This window comes from Photinus pyralis, unplaced genomic scaffold, assembly GCF_008802855.1.
Source record: "Photinus pyralis isolate 1611_PpyrPB1 unplaced genomic scaffold, Ppyr1.3 Ppyr1.4_LG6, whole genome shotgun sequence".
Classification (NCBI taxonomy): domain Eukaryota; kingdom Metazoa; phylum Arthropoda; class Insecta; order Coleoptera; family Lampyridae; genus Photinus; species Photinus pyralis.
Genome location: NW_022170663.1, coordinates 30,547,688 through 30,569,773, shown reverse-complemented (window position 1 = coordinate 30,569,773; position 22,086 = coordinate 30,547,688). Strand labels below are relative to the sequence as shown.

Sequence of the window (22,086 nt, the reverse complement as noted above, 5' to 3'; positions counted from 1 at the left end):
GGCGGTGGTTTATTTTCTTCGTTCCCTCTGTATAAATGTTTATAAATTAAGTTGTCACATAAAAAGGCTCATAAAATATATCATCGGAGGTGTCGTTATTGTCTCTTAAACGTAGTATAATAAAAGCGTATAATTTTGAGAAGTGCCACCGTTCCTTACGTAAATGGAACAGATACAAACATCTTCAATGTTACTTCACTTACCTGCTGTGGTTGTATTGATTGCATTACAGACCGTCTTCGTGACACGTACGTACACTCAATGAGTAATCGTAACCGCAAACATATGACTTGTGTTTTTATGTGCGCTTGTTTCCGGCACTTCGTAACAGTGCTGGTAATTAAAGTTTTAGGTCTGTTTTATTTGTTTTTTTGGAGGTTGTTTGAAGAGAAATTGAAAGATACCTATATGATTCGCTCCTTTCTTATATCCGGACTAATGATAGAAATGGAATGAAGCCGGAAGTGAAAAAGACGATACTTAAGGGGGTTGATTGATTGATTTTGTCCCACGAGGTTTGAGATCAGCGTATCATTTGACCAGTTTTTGGTCATATAATTTACGTAGCTGAAAAACAATAGCGACCTTGCTTATATCCTAGTTCTTTGTTTAATATTTGTAATTTTTCTTTATGTGGTCTTCCATTTTTAAGAGGGTTCAAAGGATTTAATAGAACATATGTACCGATTTGCAAACCGATCGGACGTTTCTAAACAAAATTATCGTGCACACGGACAGACAGACAGACTGCAACACCAAATTATAAACGATCTCGAAGATCTTAGATAAAATTAAACAAATGATTTTTCTATTGTTTATCTTTAGCATGCTGAATCCAAAATTCAACTTCCCACCTTCATCAGAAGTCCCATTTTCATAGTCCCATTGACATCTCCAAGATGTACCTATGTAATAAATCTTTACCAAAATTGCAATAGAATAAGTACCTTCCAGGTAGCACCGCAGCAGTAGCTGTAGACGAAAGCAGGTGGAAGACAGACGGACGGAGATGTTTTGTTGTAAAAGGAACGATTGCTATAAGGTTCCTTCCTACAAGTGATTTTTTCTGGCCCATTCGATCAGAAACAATATCAAATTATAGGTAGTTATCAAAAAATGAAATTCAGACAAATTTTTACAAGATACTAAGAATCGCATAGGATTTTCGGTATAGGATAGGGGAATTTTTTGCCACTCAGCTCGCATTTGGAAACCCGACTTTTAATCTGGCTCATATTCAATAGCACCCATTCTTGAACTCGTAGAATCAATCAATAATGATCGATTAAACTAATTACTGAATTTTATAACAACTTTCCACAAGTAACTTGATATTCCGGGAAAAAATTCGCACGTATAGGTCCAAGTACAAGCAAAACATATAAGGCAACTCTTACCTTGAATAAAGTCAAGACGTGAAGAAGAAGTGAGCTCAGTTCCCGCATCCAAACCTGAAAACAATCAAAGAAAAACCTCCCAAGCCGCAGGGCCCCTCAAGGGCCTCGCTCTACTCGTAATCTGCTTCTATACCAGGTACGGTACTTAAGTGGCCAACCCCTTCAGAAGTAAATGGTGGTGTCCAACAACATTCGAGGCGATCATGCTTCGGTAGGAATTACGATAACTTACTGGGCATGTTACGTTAACAATTGCAATGCAAAAGTTATCTCGTTTAAGACCCGGTGACTTATTTCACAGCAAAATGGCCGTCTGTTATCAGTAGATGTGGAAGTAAAACAAGGGCGTCGGCACTTACAGGTATCGGTCAACTTAACCTGAGGTTACAAAATCTGTACGTCAAACAAGAATGAGTAGGTAACGTAAAAGGTATCCGGAACTGGAACTTGAACCCTAAAAGATATCAAAGGTAATCCCTCTTCTTTGATGACATAAAATTTACCTACCTCTTATAGAAAAGGGCTAATCATAGATTAAGCAACAATTATCGATGGAAATACATGGATATATGTACATTGCGCATATCTGATTTTTACAATATGCGATATGTTTGTCTGTACTAGAAGCATCTGTGGTTAAAATTTCAAAAAAACGATCTCAATAAATGATCAAGTTGACATTGTGCAGTCTGCGCATGCGCACCTTAATCGTTAAGATTTTTCTTGGTTCAGGTACCAGAACTATAACTTACGGAGTGCAAAAAGAACGAACTAAATATATTGAAAACTGTAGGGGTAGTTGAGACCTCGAACGGGCGGAGAAAGTGGCCATAATAGCGCCTTTCAATATGAGTTGGAAAATGCGCTAAAAATTTCATTTAGGTGCGCCACTTGCCCGAATACCCAAGCAAGAGGTGGACTTCCCCGTGTAATGGATTGCTATGATGCAGCGCGAGTGTGGGGCACTTTATCTTTCCCCTAACATCGCAAAATTCATTAAATAAACCACGTACACCCTCAACCACGTTTTAAAGCTTGGCGAGTTTTCATTTCCGTTGCTTGCCTTTCCCCTTCCTTCCTTCATTCCCGTCTTCTCATCTCCCCTTATCCTCTTATTTCACCTCCCAATTTACCCCACATTTTCCTCTTCTTATCGCTTTCCCTTCTTGTCTTTTTCCTTTTTTCTTAGTTTTTCTCTTATTTCACTCCTTTCTCTCACTCCTTTTTTCTTCTCTTCTTCTTATTTTTTATTCTTTTTCTGTTTTTTGACCCTGTGCTTTCCCACCCTATGTTTCCTTTTTACGTGTTCTTTTTCTTCTTTTCTCACATCATTTCCTTTTTTTTCGTATTCTTGTTTGCTCTATTTTCCTGTGTAGTTGCTTCTTTTTTCCTTCCCCCTCTTCGCCTTGTGCTTTTACTTTCGTTTGCTGTGTATTCATTCTTCTCCTTCGCCATTTATTCTTCTGCTCTCTTCTAATTGGCCTATACCTTGAAGGTGTGCCAGACGGCTATCAAATTTCGCTGTCTAAAAGGGGGGCCCCCCACGAATCATTTCCTGAGATGCTGTTTTTGAAAGTAAAACGTGCATAGCTTTTACATATGACAACCATTTGGTCTCCGATTTTGCATACGCATGCCTTTAGTGGTGCTAAGTTAAACTTTAGGAAATGGGGGGGGGGGGAGTAAACACATGTTTATTTATTTATTTATTTATTTATTTAACGGAAATGCCATTTTTACAAAGAAATACAAAACATAATAACTATAGCAAACTGTAATAACAAGACGAAGTGTGACTATAAATCAAAATTACTGATAAACTTAACAAAAAATATTTCAAATAAAAATCAAGTGCATTATATTGAAAAAAGGAATGGTAAATTTCATTGTTTCTAAAAACCCTTAAGTAAACACCTACGTATGTTCTACCCTTCATGGTATTCTAATGAAAGGTCTCATCGAAATAAATTGGTTTGTACAAACTATAACTTTCCCTTGCGACTCTTTTTCGAGATCAGTGAACGACGGGGCCTGAGGGGTGGGGGGGTTAAAAATTAATTTTTCCTCTTATTGTATTCTAATTAAAGGTCTCAACGAAAGGCACCGTTTTCTACCAACTACTGCCCTTCTTTCTGTCCTCTTATCAAACTATGGTGAGGGGGGGAGTGGAACTAGTTTTATCCTTCATGGTACTCTAATGAAAGGTCTCCAAGAAATGAATTAATTTCTGCTAACCATAGCCCTCCTCCTCGACCTCTTATCGTGATTTGGTATATTCCCTTATACCTCAAGAACGGATTGTCGGAAGAGGGTACTCACAAAGGGCTATTGAGACGTTTGCAAGAAATATATCCATTGGTGATGTCAAAACAAAAGCTATTTCAGTTAAAAAAAAATGCGCTTTATCTGCACAAGAGTTGTGCACAATTTATACTTGTTTGTCTTGTTTCTTAAACTGCATCGTTTACCTCTTTTGATCCGTTTGTTAAATTTTTTCTCCGCTTCATTTCTTCTGTTTCCCCTTTCTAAAATTGCTCGACTTTAATCGCTCTGTTATTTGTTTCTCTCTTTCTAACTCTTCCACTCTTCGTCCTTTCATCTATTTCTTTTGCTTCGGGCTCATCTTCTAGGCCTAGGGCCTCTTGCACAATTTCTTTCTATTCTTCATCGCTTTCTTTTTTTGACACTCCCTTTATACACAAACATTTAAAGGCCCCCTGGACCACGTTCAAATTATACAGGGTGATTCCTATAGTACCTGCCACCGTTTGGGAGCGTGTAGGTGGTGCGTAGGGGAGTATTTTGATATAGGACACTTGGGGTCGGAAATCTAAAATAAGGGTGCCAGAGCCAAATTACCTTCTGGAATTTCGCGCCTGTAGGTAGGCAACCCAACCGGCCGGCGGTGCACACGGAGCGATCTCAGGCGGCGATGTGTGGCTGACACTTGATACCGCTCAGCGTACGCTCGTCGTGCAGCTCGTGCGTTACCATTTGCCAATCCGTACATGAAGTGCATGTCCGCGTATTCCGTGTTAGTAAAACGTGCCATAGTGTTTATTCACTTGATACGCGTCGTTGCAGACGGGATTTCGTGGGTTTAAACAAAATTCTGATCAAGTGTCAGCCACACATCGCCGCCTGAGATCGCTCCGTGTGCACCGCCGGCCGGTTGGGTTGCCTACCTACAGGCGCGAAATTTCAGAAGGTAAATTTGGCTCTGGCACCCTTATTTTAGATTTCCGACCCCAAGTGTCCTATATCAAAATACTCCCCTACGCACCACCTACACGCTCCCAAACGGTGGCAGGTACTATAGGAATCACCCTGTATACTATTTAATGAAAGAAGGATCAAGTCCATCCGACATCCCGTTCTCGAGATATGAGGAATGATCAGTTATTTGGATAGGGTCTCGGAGAGGAGTGTGAAGTGTGTAGAAATCGGTGCCTTTTGTTAAAACCTTTCATGAGAATAGCATGAAGAGTACAGCCAGTGTTAACCCCTCCCCGAGCCCCCCCCCCCCTCTTAAAATATTCCACTCGACACTACGCCATACTCGACTCCATATGAATATATTGAATAGAAGAGAACTATTGTTAACCCCCCTACATCAACGGGGAATGGTTTTAGAACTATAATGTTGCAGCAAGTATCCAAAACAGGGGGACGCCAGTAGCCGGCTTGCTGTTAAGGAATGAAGGCGGATATATGTGTTGATTCGTTAACAATTGAGAATGTTCTATAAGGATGATTGCTTACTATATAAGCGAGTTGAATTTTGTTTAGTTAGTAAGTTCCAACATCGACGCCGAATTGATAAGTAGTGATTTCATGTTCATCATTAATTTATTAATTGTAAACAAATGAACTAATTAAATTTTTTAACTAATTTTTGATTTGTGATTTCAATAATGAAAAGATTTTTTAAATTTTCGTCTAGGTAATTTTGACGCCTTTTTATCTGCTTTGGTTGCCGAGAAAAATGGCAAATTTTGGGAATTTTAGAGCCATAATTCCCAAACGAAACAGTTTGGACCATTGGTTTAATCTATACCAGCAACTAAAAAATGCCGTTCGGCATGCGAAATGCACTCGATACTTTGCAACCAATTCATAAATGTACTTATACATGAACATAAATAATTTTAGGCAACCTGGGTAGGTGCGGTGAAGATGCGGTCTTTGGGATTCTAAGAATACAATCAGAATGCGATTTTAGAAATGATCGTTTATTGCTTAACAATGTCATTACGCGTAAGGGGGTTACGGTTGGGTTCAATTAAACTGCAGGTGATGTCTTAAAGCTATTATCTTCTACTATCCAAAAACTTGGTTAGGTCGCCTATTTTGCCGAGCAGCGCGTCGCCCTGCTTCACGACCTGCTTGTACGTGTCGCTCCGTTGCTGTTCGATTCCGCGCGTCAGCACGACCAACCTGTGCACTTTGTCGATCTTCGCGAACAGTTTTCCCATCTCGATTAGCTGCGAGATTTCCGTTTCGATAAACTCCGGCGTCACATCGAATTGCTGCGCCATGTAATCGAAGCTTACCGACTGGAACGAGAACAGAAACTGCAGGTAGGCCTTCGCTTTCATGTCGCGCACGTAACATCGGTAGTGGGGGTGTAGGATGTAATTCTCTTTGACTTGCCTTTCGACGTTGGCCAGGGTCTGGAAGAACTTCGCGTAGTCGCAATCGTAGAGTGAGAAGAGGAACTGCCTGGTTCCGGGTAGGCCGTGCAGCGCTTGTAAAAGGGTCGAGTTGTCGACGACTTGTCTTTTTAGGTCCAGTCTTGGTAGCGCGTAAATCGCGGCGATGACTGTGTAGGTTATAAAGGTTGGGTAGTCCAAAAGTTCGTTGCAGGCGAACGTGGCAACGGTGGCGAGAAAATTGGTAGAGGCCGAGCTGAAATCTCGGACCATCAAACCGTATAATCCTCTGTAAATTTGTAAGCGGTTTCGTTTCTCGTAGTCAACTCCCATTTCGGCCAGTTCCTCTGCACGTGCTAAGTGGTGACGCACCAGTTCGTGGTTGGAGAAGAAGAACCCGATGCGAATACACGATAAGACGTTGTCCATTTTTTGACCAATCGCGACAGTGTGTGCAAATGCCTGACCTAAAACTGTAAGGGCCTTTGACTTGTCCCCGATATCGCTTAGGTACTGTGCCTTTGCGAGAAATTCATCTCTCACCTCGGAAGCGGTACCGTGCGTTAAGACATTGTCGATTGCCTGGTCCAACTCGAGCAGGCGACTTTCGTTGCGACTCGCCATGGTTTGGTACAGCTCTTCGTCGCGCTCCCAGTTCAGCTCCTTACATACTTCGACATACCACGGCGCCATGTTTTTGGAAACTATCGTATTTAGTAATTTCGCTTTAAGTTCCTCGTCATCTTTATATTCTGGAAGGGTAAGCACAAATTTCGCCTGAGCTATGGCCAAGTCGGGTACGCGTTCAATGTGAGCGCAGTCTAAGGATGTGGACGACATAAATTTTGATGGGGTTTGCCGAATTATATGACGTTGAGTTTGACAGCTCCATTTTGTTCATTTGGTTAGGTTAATTCATTTGCCTTTGTGACGTCACTTAGACCATAGAGTATGGTCTGTGTTTCCTACCTCCGGGAATATTTGGAGGTGCACCTTCTCATTGACTTAGAAGATGTTCTTGAGTTATAAGAACATGGGGCATTAATCATTATGTAACTAATTTGTTGACATACGATAAACAATCTTTACAAATAAATGCACTTCCATCGCACGATAAGAACTGTATTGAAGCCATTGAACTGTCCGTCCCAATTTTCTATCAGTTGCAATTTTTTTAATTGGGACAGACATCAATTCGGTTCATTTTAATGTGTGTCAGCATTATAATTAATGAATCTAAACATAGATCTTGTGGCCTAATTGCTTTAAAATCTTGTTGCAGGGTATATGTCCAGGTAACCGCTTAAGGCTGATAGCGGGAGTGTTCGAGGATACGGGACAAAGCAGAGAACCGTCGCCGCAATTGACCGAAGTCTTTTCTGACCTTAGCACGTTACAGCGACAGGGGAAGAGGAGAAGTTGGCACGTGCAACCTAATAAAGTAAGTTGAACAATGGATTTTAATTTCTAATACGAACAAAGCAACTCCAAGTAAATGACAATTGAAAATTGCTGCGTTTCTGAACCTCAAAGTGGAGGGAGTTGGCAACACTTTGGAAAAAGGACCGATCAAATGTTCACCTGCGTAATTTAGGCCCGGTGCACACGTCCGATTTTTTTAACGTCGCTGCGTGAACGGACCGGCACCGTAAAATTAAACGCACATGTATGGTTTTTAAGCGTCCGTTCACACTGTGGCGTCGTACGTTTCAAAACCGGACGTGTGCACCGAGCTTTAGTTGTTTAGTAGAACGTAGTGAGGGGGGGGGGTATACGTAAAGAGGAGGGGGGCCAATTGTCGCGAGCAGGTATATTAAGACAAAAATATTTTTGGCGGTTAAAGAAGCCGAAGTAAATCTTCAAAATGGAACATTGAACAAGTTGATGTAGGTCTTCTCTGTTTGATATGGCACAGGGCATGCTAGATTTCATAAGTTTTCTAAATATTGAATCACAATTTGAAAGACAAAACTGGCACCGATTTCCGGTTATACCGGAAGTGGCACCGGAATGTCACATGAAATTATATTTGATAATTTTTTCGTATCGATAAATAAAAGAGATATTGAGTGACCCTCTTATCTCGAACGCACTGTATATAAAAACAAATCAAATTCTTTGTATTTTTCCTAACCGGTTAAAGTATATGACCGAGCCTTTAAGATTGCCATTACTATTTAATTGACAAAAATGCCCCCTAAAGGAATCGATTCATTTTGCGTAGGTACACTAACAAAATCTTTTATAAGAAATGATTATAATTTTTCTGGGGTACGGTTAGCCTCCGTCACATCACGTCAACTCCAATTATTTAAACAAAATTTTAATTAACACCTGACATAATCCTTGTGCACGAATAGAACAATTTCGCATGAGAATTCTTATATAGGTTATCATTTGGGCTTGATTAAACACAACATAGAAACATTTGCAATCAATTAAACTGAAAGAAAAATAGACACTCAGGGTCCGAATACACATACCACGTCACAAGCGCTCGATTAAAACAATTAATTAAAAATATTAATTACATTATCGTGTTAATAATCCGTACTGTCCGGTCTATTGCGCTTTCTATAACTGATCTACAAACACCAACCGATGTTGCTTTAAAATTGGCTTTTTGATGATGGAAAAACCTCCTTTAACGAGTACTGAGAAAGGCTTCACATAAGCGAAAAACGCTCGATAAACACAACACTCCGAAAAACTTTTTCGTAAGCGTACTACAAATGCTTCAACTCGGCTCGAATTAACGTTCACTTTTAAATGACGGAATAAAATCCAACAAAAAACTTCACCACCAAAAAAGGAACGATTGTTTTCCTCTGCTATTTAAAACAGTTGCCTTTTCTTTTTCTTTCCTTTCTCTTTCCTTAACAAATTAAAGAATTGTTGCATTATAAACTACGACGAAAAAACATTTGCAATAATAACACGTGGTTAACTTTAAACTGATTAGCGTACGCATGGATAACGAAACCTTATTGCACTCACCGGAGATAACACATATACAAAAGAATAAATTAATAAACAAACTTCACCACCAAAAAAGGAACGATTAACGTCTTCCTCTGCTATTTAAAACAGTTTTCTTTTTCTTTCCTTTCTCCTTCCTTAACAAATAAACTACGACGAAAAAACATTTGCAATAACCAATAACACGTGCTTATCTTGAAACTAATTACCCTACGCAGGGACAACGAAAACAACAACGAAAATTGCACTCACCGGAGACCTTTACAAAAGAATAAATTAAATAAACAAATACAAGCGTTATTTAAACAAAACTAACAACATTAAATAATTCTTAAACAAAATCACATTGGCTTCAAATTCAAATGATGTGATTAACATCGTGTTTAATCTGAAACAACCCATATTTACGCTTAAAATAAATGAAATTCACATACAGAGTTCTCCATCATTATTACAGGTGCTGATGCCAAAGAAATTTTCCGAATGACGTAGTTTACACAATATAATTACCCTATTATACAGTAAACAGTGATGTTTCTTAACCGTCCAAACTCTAAATACTGATTCATCCATTAGGTTGATCCAAGCGATTGAAAAGGACAATATTTTTTGTACTCATTGAATGGAAAGATAATGTTTCCAAGCATCCTCGATGCACGGGAAAACGACTTTCCCGCATCGCGGTGTTTTTTAGTTTCCGCTGGAGAGAAGGGGTTATGCGCGTTCTTCGGTTGGTAGTACTTATTGAAGTCAACGAACGTCATGTCATGGTTAACTGTCATCTGCTGTAAAATCAATTAAACCGTTGGTTGAGGGTATTTAGTGCGATTAATCGGAAACAGACGTACAGTAAGTTTTACGTAAATATATAAACAAGAACTTATAACGCAATCAAATTATTTTTCAGAATTGGAACTCAAGAAAAAGTAAAATTTATTGTTAAAACGTCTTAAAATGTGACCTGTGATATTCTGCAACTATTCGCATATGCAGTTTAAGAAAGCACATATTAACACACACAAAGCTTCCAAGGATTTTAAATGTAACGAGTGTATTTACGCAACTCAAGATAAATCAAATTTGAGAACACATTTCTTCACACATGTCTTCTGGGAATATTAAATACGATCAGTACACTTACGCGACCAATAAGAGCACTCTTTTCAAAGCATATTTCTTAACATTGAAGACTTCCAAGGATATTTAGTGCAAACGATGCAATGCCGTGACCAGTAGTAGCACTCATTGCAAAGGCAAAATATGTATTAACCAAAGATGTGGAAGTTTTAAATGTGACCAGTGCAATGGTAGTTACAAAATTATGTTACCAACCAAACATATGATTGTGTTACCAACTCATGATTAAAAAAAAACTAATTTACAAAACTTTATTAATTTTGACCTTTTTTTTACGCAATTCGTTACAAAAAATATTGTACCTAACTCTTTCGGAAAGAATTTTCCCGCATTCGCACTAAATGCAGCACTCCCTACGGTCGTGCTGCAAACAAAGTGCTCATGCGGGAAAATTAACTTACCGAACTTGTTAGGTAAATAACTATTACAAAATCCAGGGTCTCGAAATGGCTCCCTCAAAAATGTAGGTGTATCGACGGTAAGCGTAAATGACCTTAAAAAAGATTTGCGTACATATGGTTTTATTTTTTATTCAATTCACTTTTCGAATATTACGTTGATTTTTTATTTCCGCACTTCTAGTTCATGCCGTTATCCGTACTCTTAATAGTACTCAATATTTCACAATTCAACTTCAGTTAAGGTTGCACAATTTTAATCTTGGTGCTTTAAAAAACTTCCATTATTGTTTGTATTTACGGTGATAGTTTCTAAACCGGAAATTATCCTTACTAAATGAAGGCCACAAAAAATTATGACGCGTTTGATTTACATGTACTCAGCTTCGCTACTGAAGTCGCATGCGACTTTTTTCCCCGAAATTCTACACCGTCCCGATTGGAGTGTCACGCCAATATATAAAACACCCTGCGATAAATTACACGTAGTAGAAATAAATGGCTGGCCGCTTCATGTCTAATTTCTTATAACATCCACTATCGGTTTCGTTACTGCAGTTATTTGAATGTTGATTAGAAATAATCCAGTTCGTCTCTTAATAGCATACAATGTTTACATAGATGATAATCTACCAAACTTTTGGCTACGGAAACGACACGATTTTTATGAATTTTTGTGTATTTGGTAGACATGAGAGTAGCTAATTATATAGCTCGCGGCGCCGAACATAAGCGTATGTCCCATCCAAGAAAACATTGACTGATAGGCGGTATAAAGTTAGCAGGGGTTGCGACGCCGAAGTCGAGCGTATGTCCCTTCCAAGAAAACGAAATTTCACAAAGGCGATCCGAAATCTACTGGGCACTGATAAAAAATTTGGAAGGGCTCCAGGAATTAATAGATTGTAAGGGAACGAGATAGTAGAAACAGTCAAAGTCGTGCACAGCGAGGTTACACGTTGTGCTCTATGATTCTTATAAAGCGGAACAAGTACGAGTATTAAGTACACAATTAAACAATATATATGCATACAATTCTGATTGTATTGACGTTCATTACCAATATCTTCTGCGAGTTCTTCATTATCATTACAGCAGCTATCATTGGGTTTTGGTCAATATTAAAAACATGACCCCTTTAGTCATGTCAATGTGACACGTAATTTTTAAGTGTCTCGGTTTTTATAATTTTGCGGGTGTGAAACGCATTTCTTCTTACATTTTACAGTTTTATCGGGGCTGCTACGTAGCGCGGGTTTTGCAAAATCGGCGAGAAATGGCTCCACGTTGAGTGGATTTTGTGACCTGTAAATAATTGCGAGAAATTGCGTGCGATTACGGTAGCAAAGTTTAAGGATAACTTGTGAATTGCGGAAACTATTACGGTAAATGCGTACAATAGCGGAAGTTTTTGAATACGCTAAATTACATTCTGTGACCTTGAAAAATAGAAGAATAAACTTATTGAATTTAATGCTGCAACTCTCGGCACGTCTGAACCGGTCCATTGTGCGCAAATAATTTTTTTTTAAATGACATTGACTGTTACCGGCTGATTACCTAATTTGGCCGTGTTTGAACTTCAAATTAAAGGGATCATTTATACGAAACCTCGGATTTCGTACCGACTGCCCTCGCATTCTCAAAATATGGTCTTCTAATCTCTAGAAGGTCGCTTGATTCTTCTTCTGCACTCATTTACTTCGTGGATTTCTTGAATAGTTTCTCGATATTGGTCTCGGCTTTCTGCGGATACATTTCAACCTATTTCTCTATACCTTTTAATGGCGTGACCTTTTAGCAGCATTCGCCTTCATTAAATTTCGAAAGGCAAGATCATTTCCTTGACCTATTTTTAATGCACTTCTGCAACTCTGGATTAGAAACGTGCGTTTACATGTTTGAGCCCTAAAAATATTATAACCATCACTCCATTTTTGCGGTTAAGAAATAATATACGTTTGCCGTACTTTGTACATTAAAACCGCATGGTATTTTGTATCTTTATCGGGAGCAGAATATTGGTTAACTTACCAATCTAAGGGAAGTTGTCCCACAATATACATGAATTTGTCACGTTCAATGTTTGCTTAACCTTGCAATGAAACAAGATACGTTGTTGCAATTCTTTTCTGATATGAAATTTTATTAAAAAATATGTGAAAAATATAAAATGCGCAAGCACCTTTTTGTGATTTAAGATAGCATAGTAGTTTTTACCCAAAATCGTCCTGAAACCTTCATTTTCATGCCTACTTTCTGTCAGGAAATTTGAGTTTCCATGACAGAGGCAGAGCAGCGCTTGTCACTTTTATTTCATACTGTCCGGTAGATGTTCGATTACACTATCATTTTGAGTCCGGTAGGTGAGTTATTACAGCATCAGAGCCGGTAAGTGTCGCTAAGCAACACTTACCGGACTGTTATTTGTATACATCAAATTTGACATCTTCACACAATTAATTGAAAACCCCAACATAAATTTGACTGTAATTCTTTATTTCAAACATTAACATTGATTGTAATGAAACAATTTGTATTGCCCTCAACACTACGCCTGGGTTATTACTGTACGTCGAGTTAGTATAATGTTTGATTCCTTCTGCTGTAGAACTTCAATGAAATGTTCGCCGCCTTGTATCAGTTGTATCATACGGGCAATCTTAACTTTTTCTTCTACCGAGCCTTCGATGTATTTTTCTGCCGTCGATGAGCTTTTCCATGCTCCATGACACTTTAACACCGAAACCCAGGCAAACAAATCTCAATTCAAAAACTTACTGCGTCCAAAAAGTATGCCAACATGACTTTTTCCTCTACTTGTTTCGCCCCATGTTCGTTGCTCAATTGGCAAAACACTTAGTACTCTTTTTCATACCTTGCGGCCGACTTCTTAGGAACCAACTTTTCGGTTGCTTCATGAGATTTCGACAGGATTGTATCGGGAACAGTGGAACATCCCACAACGTTTATAACGTCAATTTTTCAGTGAAAAAAATTCAATTGTCAACAAACTACAAACTATAGCAACGGCCGTTGCCACAGAAACAAGGTAATGCGATTTTTACAATATGATGAAATTTTGTAATCTTTGAAATGAAATAATGATACAAAACAGACTTACAGTATGAAATAAAATACGTTACGATATACGTGCGGTAGTACTTGTAACAGTACTCGTTTAAGACATTCTTGACTCGGCTCCTGACGTCGCCTCGTCCATAATGTCTAACTCGTACTGTTACAAGTAACCTACCGGACTTATAACGTAAATAACTATAATGTCCGCACCTGTCACTTTACCGGCCGCATTTTTGACATTTCCAAATGACTCCTGTCATCACTGACAGATTGACATTAACCAAAAGATTTATATACAAATTGAAATGAATTAAAATACGATTTCGGGTAAAATTTAATACAAAACTCGTCAGTAAAATGACATTACCTGACTCGGAAATTAAAGTACTCGACCCCAAAGGGCCTCGTACTTCAATATTTCCTCGCCAGTAAGGTGTCATTTTCCTGACTTTTATGTAAATCACTATTGCAACCGAAAAATGAATTTTAAGTATGAACTCTACTAATATTTTAAACCTGTCACGACTACACGAAAACGCGTAGCAAGAGTTGCAATTACATATTATTACGACTATTACCTCGAGTATTACCTTCACCATTCAGTTTAATGACTGTTACTTCCATGGAAGAAATGTCGTTTAAGGCACCTTTACTAAAATTGGAAAACATCTCCTTTATAATTAATGTCTTCGATGGTGTTGAAATGTTCTTTTTTTTTAATTCAGGCGCAACCCGTGTTGAGTAATCATTCACAGTTTGTTTAAACAAATGGCAATGTCTGAGGTTGCTAGCAAGTCTGGTTTAACATCTCTGACCTTTTGAAAGTTGTTGACCATTTTTGGTAAAGTCTTTATATGTAACAAAAGCCTCGAAGAGAGGAATGTAGTACGTTCTTTACAGATCTACGCCGACAAAGACGCTCCTGTTAAGGATAAATATTTAAAAATTTCCAGACGCATCCGACATTCCATCGCACCCCTCTCCCTAAGGGAATCGAAAGTTAATTTAAAGCCGAAAATTAGTCCTAAATATATTTTGAGTTGACCCCCATGAACTGCGAAAGGATAGTTTATCAATGAGCGCTCTCTCCGGTGGCGTCGCGCTAATCGATAGCACCGGGACGCAAGGATCGCCATGGAAACCGGTCGTCGGGCATCTACAACCTCTTGATTTTCACGCTCTGGGGGATGATATTTCTCCAATTTCTTTCGCCGATCTATAAATAGACCAGCATTATTCCCAACGTGTGCAAATATAGCGAAACTGTTAAGTATTTTACTATTGGTTTCGTGAGCGGCATAGAATATCGTTGCGTTTAATCAGATTTGCGAAGGCGGCGCCAGACGAAGAAATAAAACAATGTAATGCGATGGTTACTCATATGTTCTAACTCTATTTGGTCATGAACGGGTAGGTATACGCATAAGTCGAAAGAAACGTTTGAAAAAAATCTCATGAATTTTACAACTTCTGGTTTTCTTCTCGCACATCGTCTGCAGCCGCCACCCGGCGCTATCTTCTGCGAAAATTATTGAAAATTCGTCATTTATGATTCATGTGGTACCTACGTTTTGTCATACAAGGCATTCACCTTTCTTTATTACTGTTTGGGTGAATTTATCATTTGTGTAAAAATAAACTCAAAATTCGAAAATAATTCTTCGCTTAAAAGCTACGGGGAACAATAAAAAAATGTCAATTTCAGAATGACTATATTTTCTTAGTTAAAAAAGAGATACAGATATTATTGCATTGTTTCTTTATAATGTTGTTAAATAATCTGCCGTTTTAAAAGTAAGTATACGGTGTCAAGCAGAATAGTAATCGGACGTACCTCATATTTTCAAATGGAACAATGTATATTTTAATCTAAAAAGATAGCATACTCTCTTTTCCAAGACATAAAACACTACAAAAATTCAAAAATATTAATTATTGATTCAAAAAGCTTCAAACGACTATAAAAAACAAGATAAAAATAAACAATTAAACAATCTTTTAAGATTAAAATATACTGCGTGTTCCCTAAAAAAAAGGTTCGATAACTTTTTTCCTGACCCCGACTTATTTTTAAACGACTGATTATTAAATAATTATTATAAAGAAACTTTTGCAATAAACATATATTTGTACCTTTTTTAACTAAGAAAATATAGGGTCATTCTGAAATCATTTGATTCTCCCCCCTTTTCAGAATGACCCTAAATTTTCCTACTTAACAGAGTTACCGAACCAAGTTTATTACAAAAGTGTCTTTATAAGGATTGTTGAATAATCTGCCTTTTTCAACATACATATAAGTATACGAGGCCAGATAAATAATTATCGGACCTAACCACATTTTTTAATAGAACATCCTGTATATTTTAATCTAAACAGATAGTAATTAAATTCATTATTGATTCAATAAAGATCCTTAAAAGATGATTAAAAATGTTCGCATTAGTGAATATTTTTGATTCTTGAAAAAAGAATTGAATATGCTATCTTTTAAGATTAAAATATACTGTGTGTTCCCTAAAAAAAAGGTTCGATAACTTTTTTCCTGACCCCGACTTATTTTTAAACGACTGATTATTAAATAATTATTATAAAGAAACTTTTGCAATAAACATATATTTGTACCTTTTTTAACTAAGAAAATATAGGGTCATTCTGAAATCATTTGATTCTCCCCCCTTTTCAGAATGACCCTAAATTTTCCTACTTAACAGAGTTACCGAACCAAGTTTATTACAAAAGTGTCTTTATAAGGATTGTTGAATAATCTGCCTTTTTCAACATACATATAAGTATACGGGGCCAGATAAATAATTATCGGACCTAACCACATTTTTTAATAGAACATCCTGTATATTTTAATCTAAACAGATAGTAATAAAATTCAATATTGATTCAATAAAGATCCTTAAAAGATGATTAAAAATGTTCGCATTTCTTTTTTAAATTTGTTGTATTTTTTTACTCACTTTAACCTTTTTTAACTATCTAAATCTTTTTGAATCTTTTTCGAATTTTTTGAATCATTTGTATCGTTTTTAAATATCGTCCCTGGTGTTTTATATTTTTGAAAAGAGTAATTAATATGCTATCTCTTTAAAATATACTGGGCGTACCTACCATTAAAAAATGAGGTTAGGTCCGATAACTTTTTTACCTGATACCATATATTTATTCTGAAAACGGCTGATTATTCCACAGTCATTATAAAGAAACTTTTGTAAAATCTCTAGGGTCATCCTGAAATTGACAATTTTTTGATTTTGCGATTTCAAGTTTGGCCTAAAAAGAGAACATGGCACCTATATTACTTTTTAGCTTCCTAGCATGTGCTAGGTAGCTATTGCGATAGCCGTTTTTTGAACATTTCAAAATTTCATCAAATGTCGACGTTTTAGACCATTTTAAGCAACTTTTAAAGAATAAATTTTTTTTCCGTCTGTATGTACGTACGTACGTTTGTTTGCAATTTTCTGAGAAAACGGCTCGACGGATTTTGTTGAAATTTTGTATATATGTTTTAGGCATACCGAACAGAAAAATAACGGGCTGGATTTTTGAAAAAAATTTTTGGAGCGCCGTAACGGCATCGAACTTTTTTTTTCAAATAGCAACCTAAAATTTTTATTCTATTATTTGGAAGACCTTATTTTCCTGTGTACAACCTACAAAAAATTGGGCCGGGTTATATTATCAAAAAACGGAGAAAAAAATTGCCAAAGTCAAAAAATTGTGTTGCATATGTGCAAAACGCAACGATCTTGTTTCTGAAGCAATTTAAACGAAATTTCTATGGTAAGTCCCTTTAATAAAAGCAAACAAAATTCATGCGCAAAAATCGTGTTGCGCATGCGCAGAAATGCCATTTTCTTATTTATGGAACAATTAAAACGAAATTTGGATGGTAGGTCCTCCTAATAAAAGAAAACAAAATGCATGCGCAAAAAATCGAGTTGCGCATGTGCAACATCCAACTTTCTTATTTATGGAGCAATTTTAACGAAAATTGGATGGTAGGTCCTCCTAATAAAAGAAAACAAAATGCATGCGCAAAAAATAGTGTTGCGCATGTGCAACATTCAACTTTCTTATTTAAGGAGCAATTTTAACGAAATTTGGATGGTAGGTCCCTCTAATAAAAGCAGTGCGTACATATGTTGGCAATTTTTGGTTTCAGCTAGGAAGCTATTCTGTCAAGAATTTGACACCTGGTTTGATAGCACAAACACCTAGAGACATAATCTATAAACATGTAGAAAATGGGACACCCTGTACTCGGCGTACAAAACAGTTTCCGAAATAGAGACACCTTTTGGGGCAGTGCGGGGGAATGTAATAATCGACACCTTAATCATAAAATTAGTAGCCTTCGTGTCGATAATTTTTTCATTATCGCAATCATCTTTTTTTATTGATTGTTGATATTTAAAGGGCATAATAATTTGTGTGTCACGTTTGCGTAAATCGTAGCGTCGATTAAGTATGCCTATTAACACAAACGATCAATTAATTCGATGCGCCACTTGGCCGATAATAGGATCATCTTTGAGATCATCATAACACATAAATTAAGGTAAATAAGGTATGAGTCAAGTCAGAAGAGCGTGGTCCCCCTGCCTATCCATTTATCAGAATACCATCGATTGACTGACGCCTAACAGCCAGAACATAATGTGGTGGAACCCAATCTTGCTAAAAGCCTAGCATGGGCCCCATTGTCGTCCATTCGACTCTCCAAAGATTGTATGATCAAACAGGGTCGGACTGGACGAAAAAGGGCCCATTTAATATATTGTGGCGAATATTGCAGAAATCCCAATAGACATCGAGGCGCCATGAAAAATTAGTCATCGGCGATGAAAACCGAAGGTAGGCGTGACGCAATCTTTGCGAGAAATATGTGTTTTGTTCGAGAACACTCGACTTTGCTATATAAGGACAGTTCCAATTTCAACGTCGAAGTAATAAATAGTTCGCGCTGTTATAAATCATTTAATTTCCAGACTGTTATAAATTTATTGATAATCAAATAAATCACGAAATTAAATTTTCGTTACAATATCAATGTATACAGGGTTTCTTAAAAGTGCCCTGGTTTCAAAAGAGCGAAGAAAAAATCTGAAAATTTCGGATTCAGTAAAGGGTCGTAAAAACTACAGTTTAGATGGTTTAAAAAAAGTGGCGAGTTTTTTTTACATATATTGTGAACATATTTGGAATTATACAGTGTGATCACAAAGTAGGGAGGCATAATTATAATTTTAAAAACCGCATTTGCAAATATGTAATCTTCATTCAATACCATTGCATAGGTATATTCTGTAAGCCGTCGTCATTATCGTGATTCCCCTATAATTGTCCATTCAGGCTCTACCACCTGTTTTGTAAATCGGCACTATTGCCCCATCCCTCCATTCTTTAGGTAGTCCCCCTCCTTTCCATATCTTAATTAATATTGACTTACCAAAATCTTCAACTTTCCTGCGAAAGCGATGTTTTTTCTATACGCCTTAAAATGCACATAAAACTTGGAAATAGCCTAGGATAGTGGTACTCTAATTCACAATAAAATTAGGTTGCGACAAATAAATCTATTAGTAAGAAATGTAATTAGATAAAGCAAAAGAAATTGATTTCGAGTAATTAATACTCGATCGCGAATACAAAGTAACTTTCAGTTAAAGGAATTCACAAACTTGGGTTAATTCATTCGGTTGAAAACATCAATTTCCGTAGATATCAGAGATAACTCTTCATCAAAATGGCGGCTCGATGTGATGTTACAGCTGTTTAGCTCGAATAGATGGCAGTGATACGGCGGACCGTTTGACTTCTTAAAATCCTTCCAACATGTTATGAACTATTCAGCACTCAATGTGCAGTGTTAACGGTACGATCATTAGACAATGTAGGGCAGTGATAAATTGACTTATCCTTTAGAATCCGACAAACAGCGGCAGATGCACAAAAATACGTCTGTAAACTTATACTACAGCTCTCGACTAGTACAGCGAAATACTCGGTTAAACTCAAATCCGGATTGTGACCAATATTAAAATAGCAAATTGGAGCTCCAGCTTTAATTAAGTCACTGATTCTACGGAATGCCTAGATTCCAGAGGCAACAAAGCTTCATGATTCATGCGACCTATGATGGAGCCCAAAACCGTGTCTGTTCTGTACTACTATCGAATATTAAAGAGATGTTGTTGTTTCAGGTTTTAACACCAAAGAAATACAACGATGTGTACTTATACGACATCCCACCCAGGGCAATTCCAGTATCCTACGACGCTCCTCGCAATTGCTCCAGATGTTCGCCGGCTCCGTCCTGTGCGTCACCCACAAATCGAGATTCGGGCGACAGTTACGACATACCGAGGCCGATTTTAATCCACCCGAGTCTCTTAACACCTTCAAGTTCGGCCAGTTCGCTCACAACTGGAGACTCGCTAAGTTCCTCCAACCGAAGTAGTGTAATTAACATCCCCGACTACGACGTGCCCAGATCCCATCCGCGCGGAACCCAATTGGTCCTTCAACCCGCAACTCTGCTGTACGACGTTCCGCCTTCCCACCCTCAAGTGAAAGAATTACCATTAGAATTAAGCTTCGCACTAGATTCCTTGGAGAAATTGCAAAACGAAGTTACGGCCGCCATATCCAAATTATTAGCATTTGTAAGTCCACATTGGAGAACGAGGGAGAAATTGGAAACGAACATAATGGACATAAAATTATCCGTTATGAGACTGAGAACCTCGCTACAGGATTTGGCGGAGTTCGGAGAGGGCGCTTTGGGTAACGCGACGCGGGCGACCGACAAAAATTTGGCGAGTAAACTAATGCCGCTAATCATGGCGATACGAACATCCGACAGGCTCGTACAGGAAGCCGCCGATCAGCTGCAGCTACACGACTGGTCGATCGACATCCTGTCTCGAACGGAAAACGAAGGCAAAGCGAAACCTGACGCGCTCGAGCAGCTGGTGGCGTGCGCCCGCTCGCTGACCGAAGATGTCCGGCAAACCTCGTCGTTTATACAGGGAAATAGTACTTTACTATTTAAAAGAGCGACCTCTCCTCAGGGAAGCAACAACAGCAACGAATGGCTGGAGGACTACGACTACGTTAATTTAGAATCCAAAGAGGCCGTAGCACAGAAGCATGCGGAAATTCGGGACGCACTTCCGAAAGAGCTAAAGAAAGGTTACGATAATTTAATTAAGAACGCGGAAAGCGCGGCGATCATTAGCGACAAGGCGGATTTGGATCCGGAAGATAAGCAAGTCTTATCGTTTTTTGCCGCTCAAGTGATTACGCACCACAACCATCTGACTCAGGCCATCGACGCGTTTTTGCAAACCGTCGAACACAACCAACCGCCCAAAGTATTCTTAGCGCACGGGAAGTTCGTCGTTTTAAGTGCCCACAAGTTAGTGCATATCGGCGACGCTGTACATAGAAACGTTTTGCAGACGGACACACGGACTCGCGCACTCAATTGCGCAAACGCGCTAAGCGAAGCGTTAGCGATGAGTGTGAGTAAAACTAAGCAGGCAGCTCTCCAGTTTCCGAGTGTAACCGCGGTACAGGCGATGGTCGATTCGATTGTCGACATTTCGCACTTGGCGAAAGACCTGAAGATATGTTTGGTGCAGGCCGCGCAACCTATGTAGTGAATTGTTCCTATATTTTATGCCATAGAACTTCGGTAGTACTTAGCGATTTTCGCAGTTAACCTTTCACATAAATTAGTAAAGGGAATTAGATCCGTTAAAGTGAGTTGCTTGTGCGATTTTAGTGCGCATTTCACCTAAAGGAGGTCCTCATTATTCTAAAATCATTTTAATGTGTCATAAATTATGGTATATAAATCTGAGTAGACGATTGCGCCTGCGCGGATTTTCTAGTCAATTTGAGGTTTGCTATTGATAAGTCGGTTTGGTCAATAATTATTGATTACAGCAGTTTGCCACGTTTAGCGGATTATTACATAACAATTAATAGCATCTTTGGACGCTTGATGGTTGTGACTCATACTCGTGCTATGTAAAAAATGGCAGCTGGCGTTTAATGTTCCAATTTTGTAAGATTTTAATAGTCACAACCAAAAATCTGGGCAAACTGCAACAAGCCAGACTTTGAACACTTTCTGAAAGTCACTTAATTGAGAAAGAAAAAAATTTCCAAAATAATTTTATTTTCGGTGAAGGATAATCGAGGATTCTCCACAGATTTATATTCGTAATACCGAGTGCAATAACTCAAGTAGTGCCAAATAAAGTATTTATGGGTAGATTCTGATTTCGTTCTTCATTATAGTTACGTGCACTTTTTCTTTCTCAAACAAGCACTTACTATATTTTGGCAACTTTTTGCATTTTACTGTCTTCGTGTATATTGACCTAAGTGTAAAAAATGTTATTGTCGCGATATACA

General features: G+C 38.1%; 2 protein-coding genes across 2 annotated transcripts; one reads left to right on the top strand and one right to left on the bottom strand.

Annotated features, from left to right (window-relative positions):
• Window positions 1–5,630: 5,630 nt before the first annotated feature.
• LOC116173853 (26S proteasome non-ATPase regulatory subunit 6-like) lies at window positions 5,631–6,956 on the bottom strand. Its single transcript, XM_031491572.1, has 2 exons — window positions 6,593–6,956; window positions 5,631–6,511 (listed from the first exon to the last, which is right to left on the bottom strand). Exons 1-2 carry the CDS (start codon window positions 6,887–6,889, stop codon window positions 5,708–5,710), a joined length of 1,101 nt encoding a protein of 366 aa, XP_031347432.1. The 5' UTR covers window positions 6,890–6,956; the 3' UTR covers window positions 5,631–5,707.
• A 44-nt stretch (window positions 6,957–7,000) lies between these two features.
• On the top strand, window positions 7,001–21,557 carry LOC116174585 (breast cancer anti-estrogen resistance protein 1-like). The gene is made up of 3 exons (XM_031492523.1): window positions 7,001–7,036; window positions 7,296–7,490; window positions 19,863–21,557. The coding sequence occupies exons 1-3, from the start codon at window positions 7,001–7,003 to the stop codon at window positions 21,321–21,323; spliced, it is 1,692 nt and encodes a 563-aa protein (XP_031348383.1). The 3' UTR covers window positions 21,324–21,557.
• Window positions 21,558–22,086: the final 529 nt, after the last annotated feature.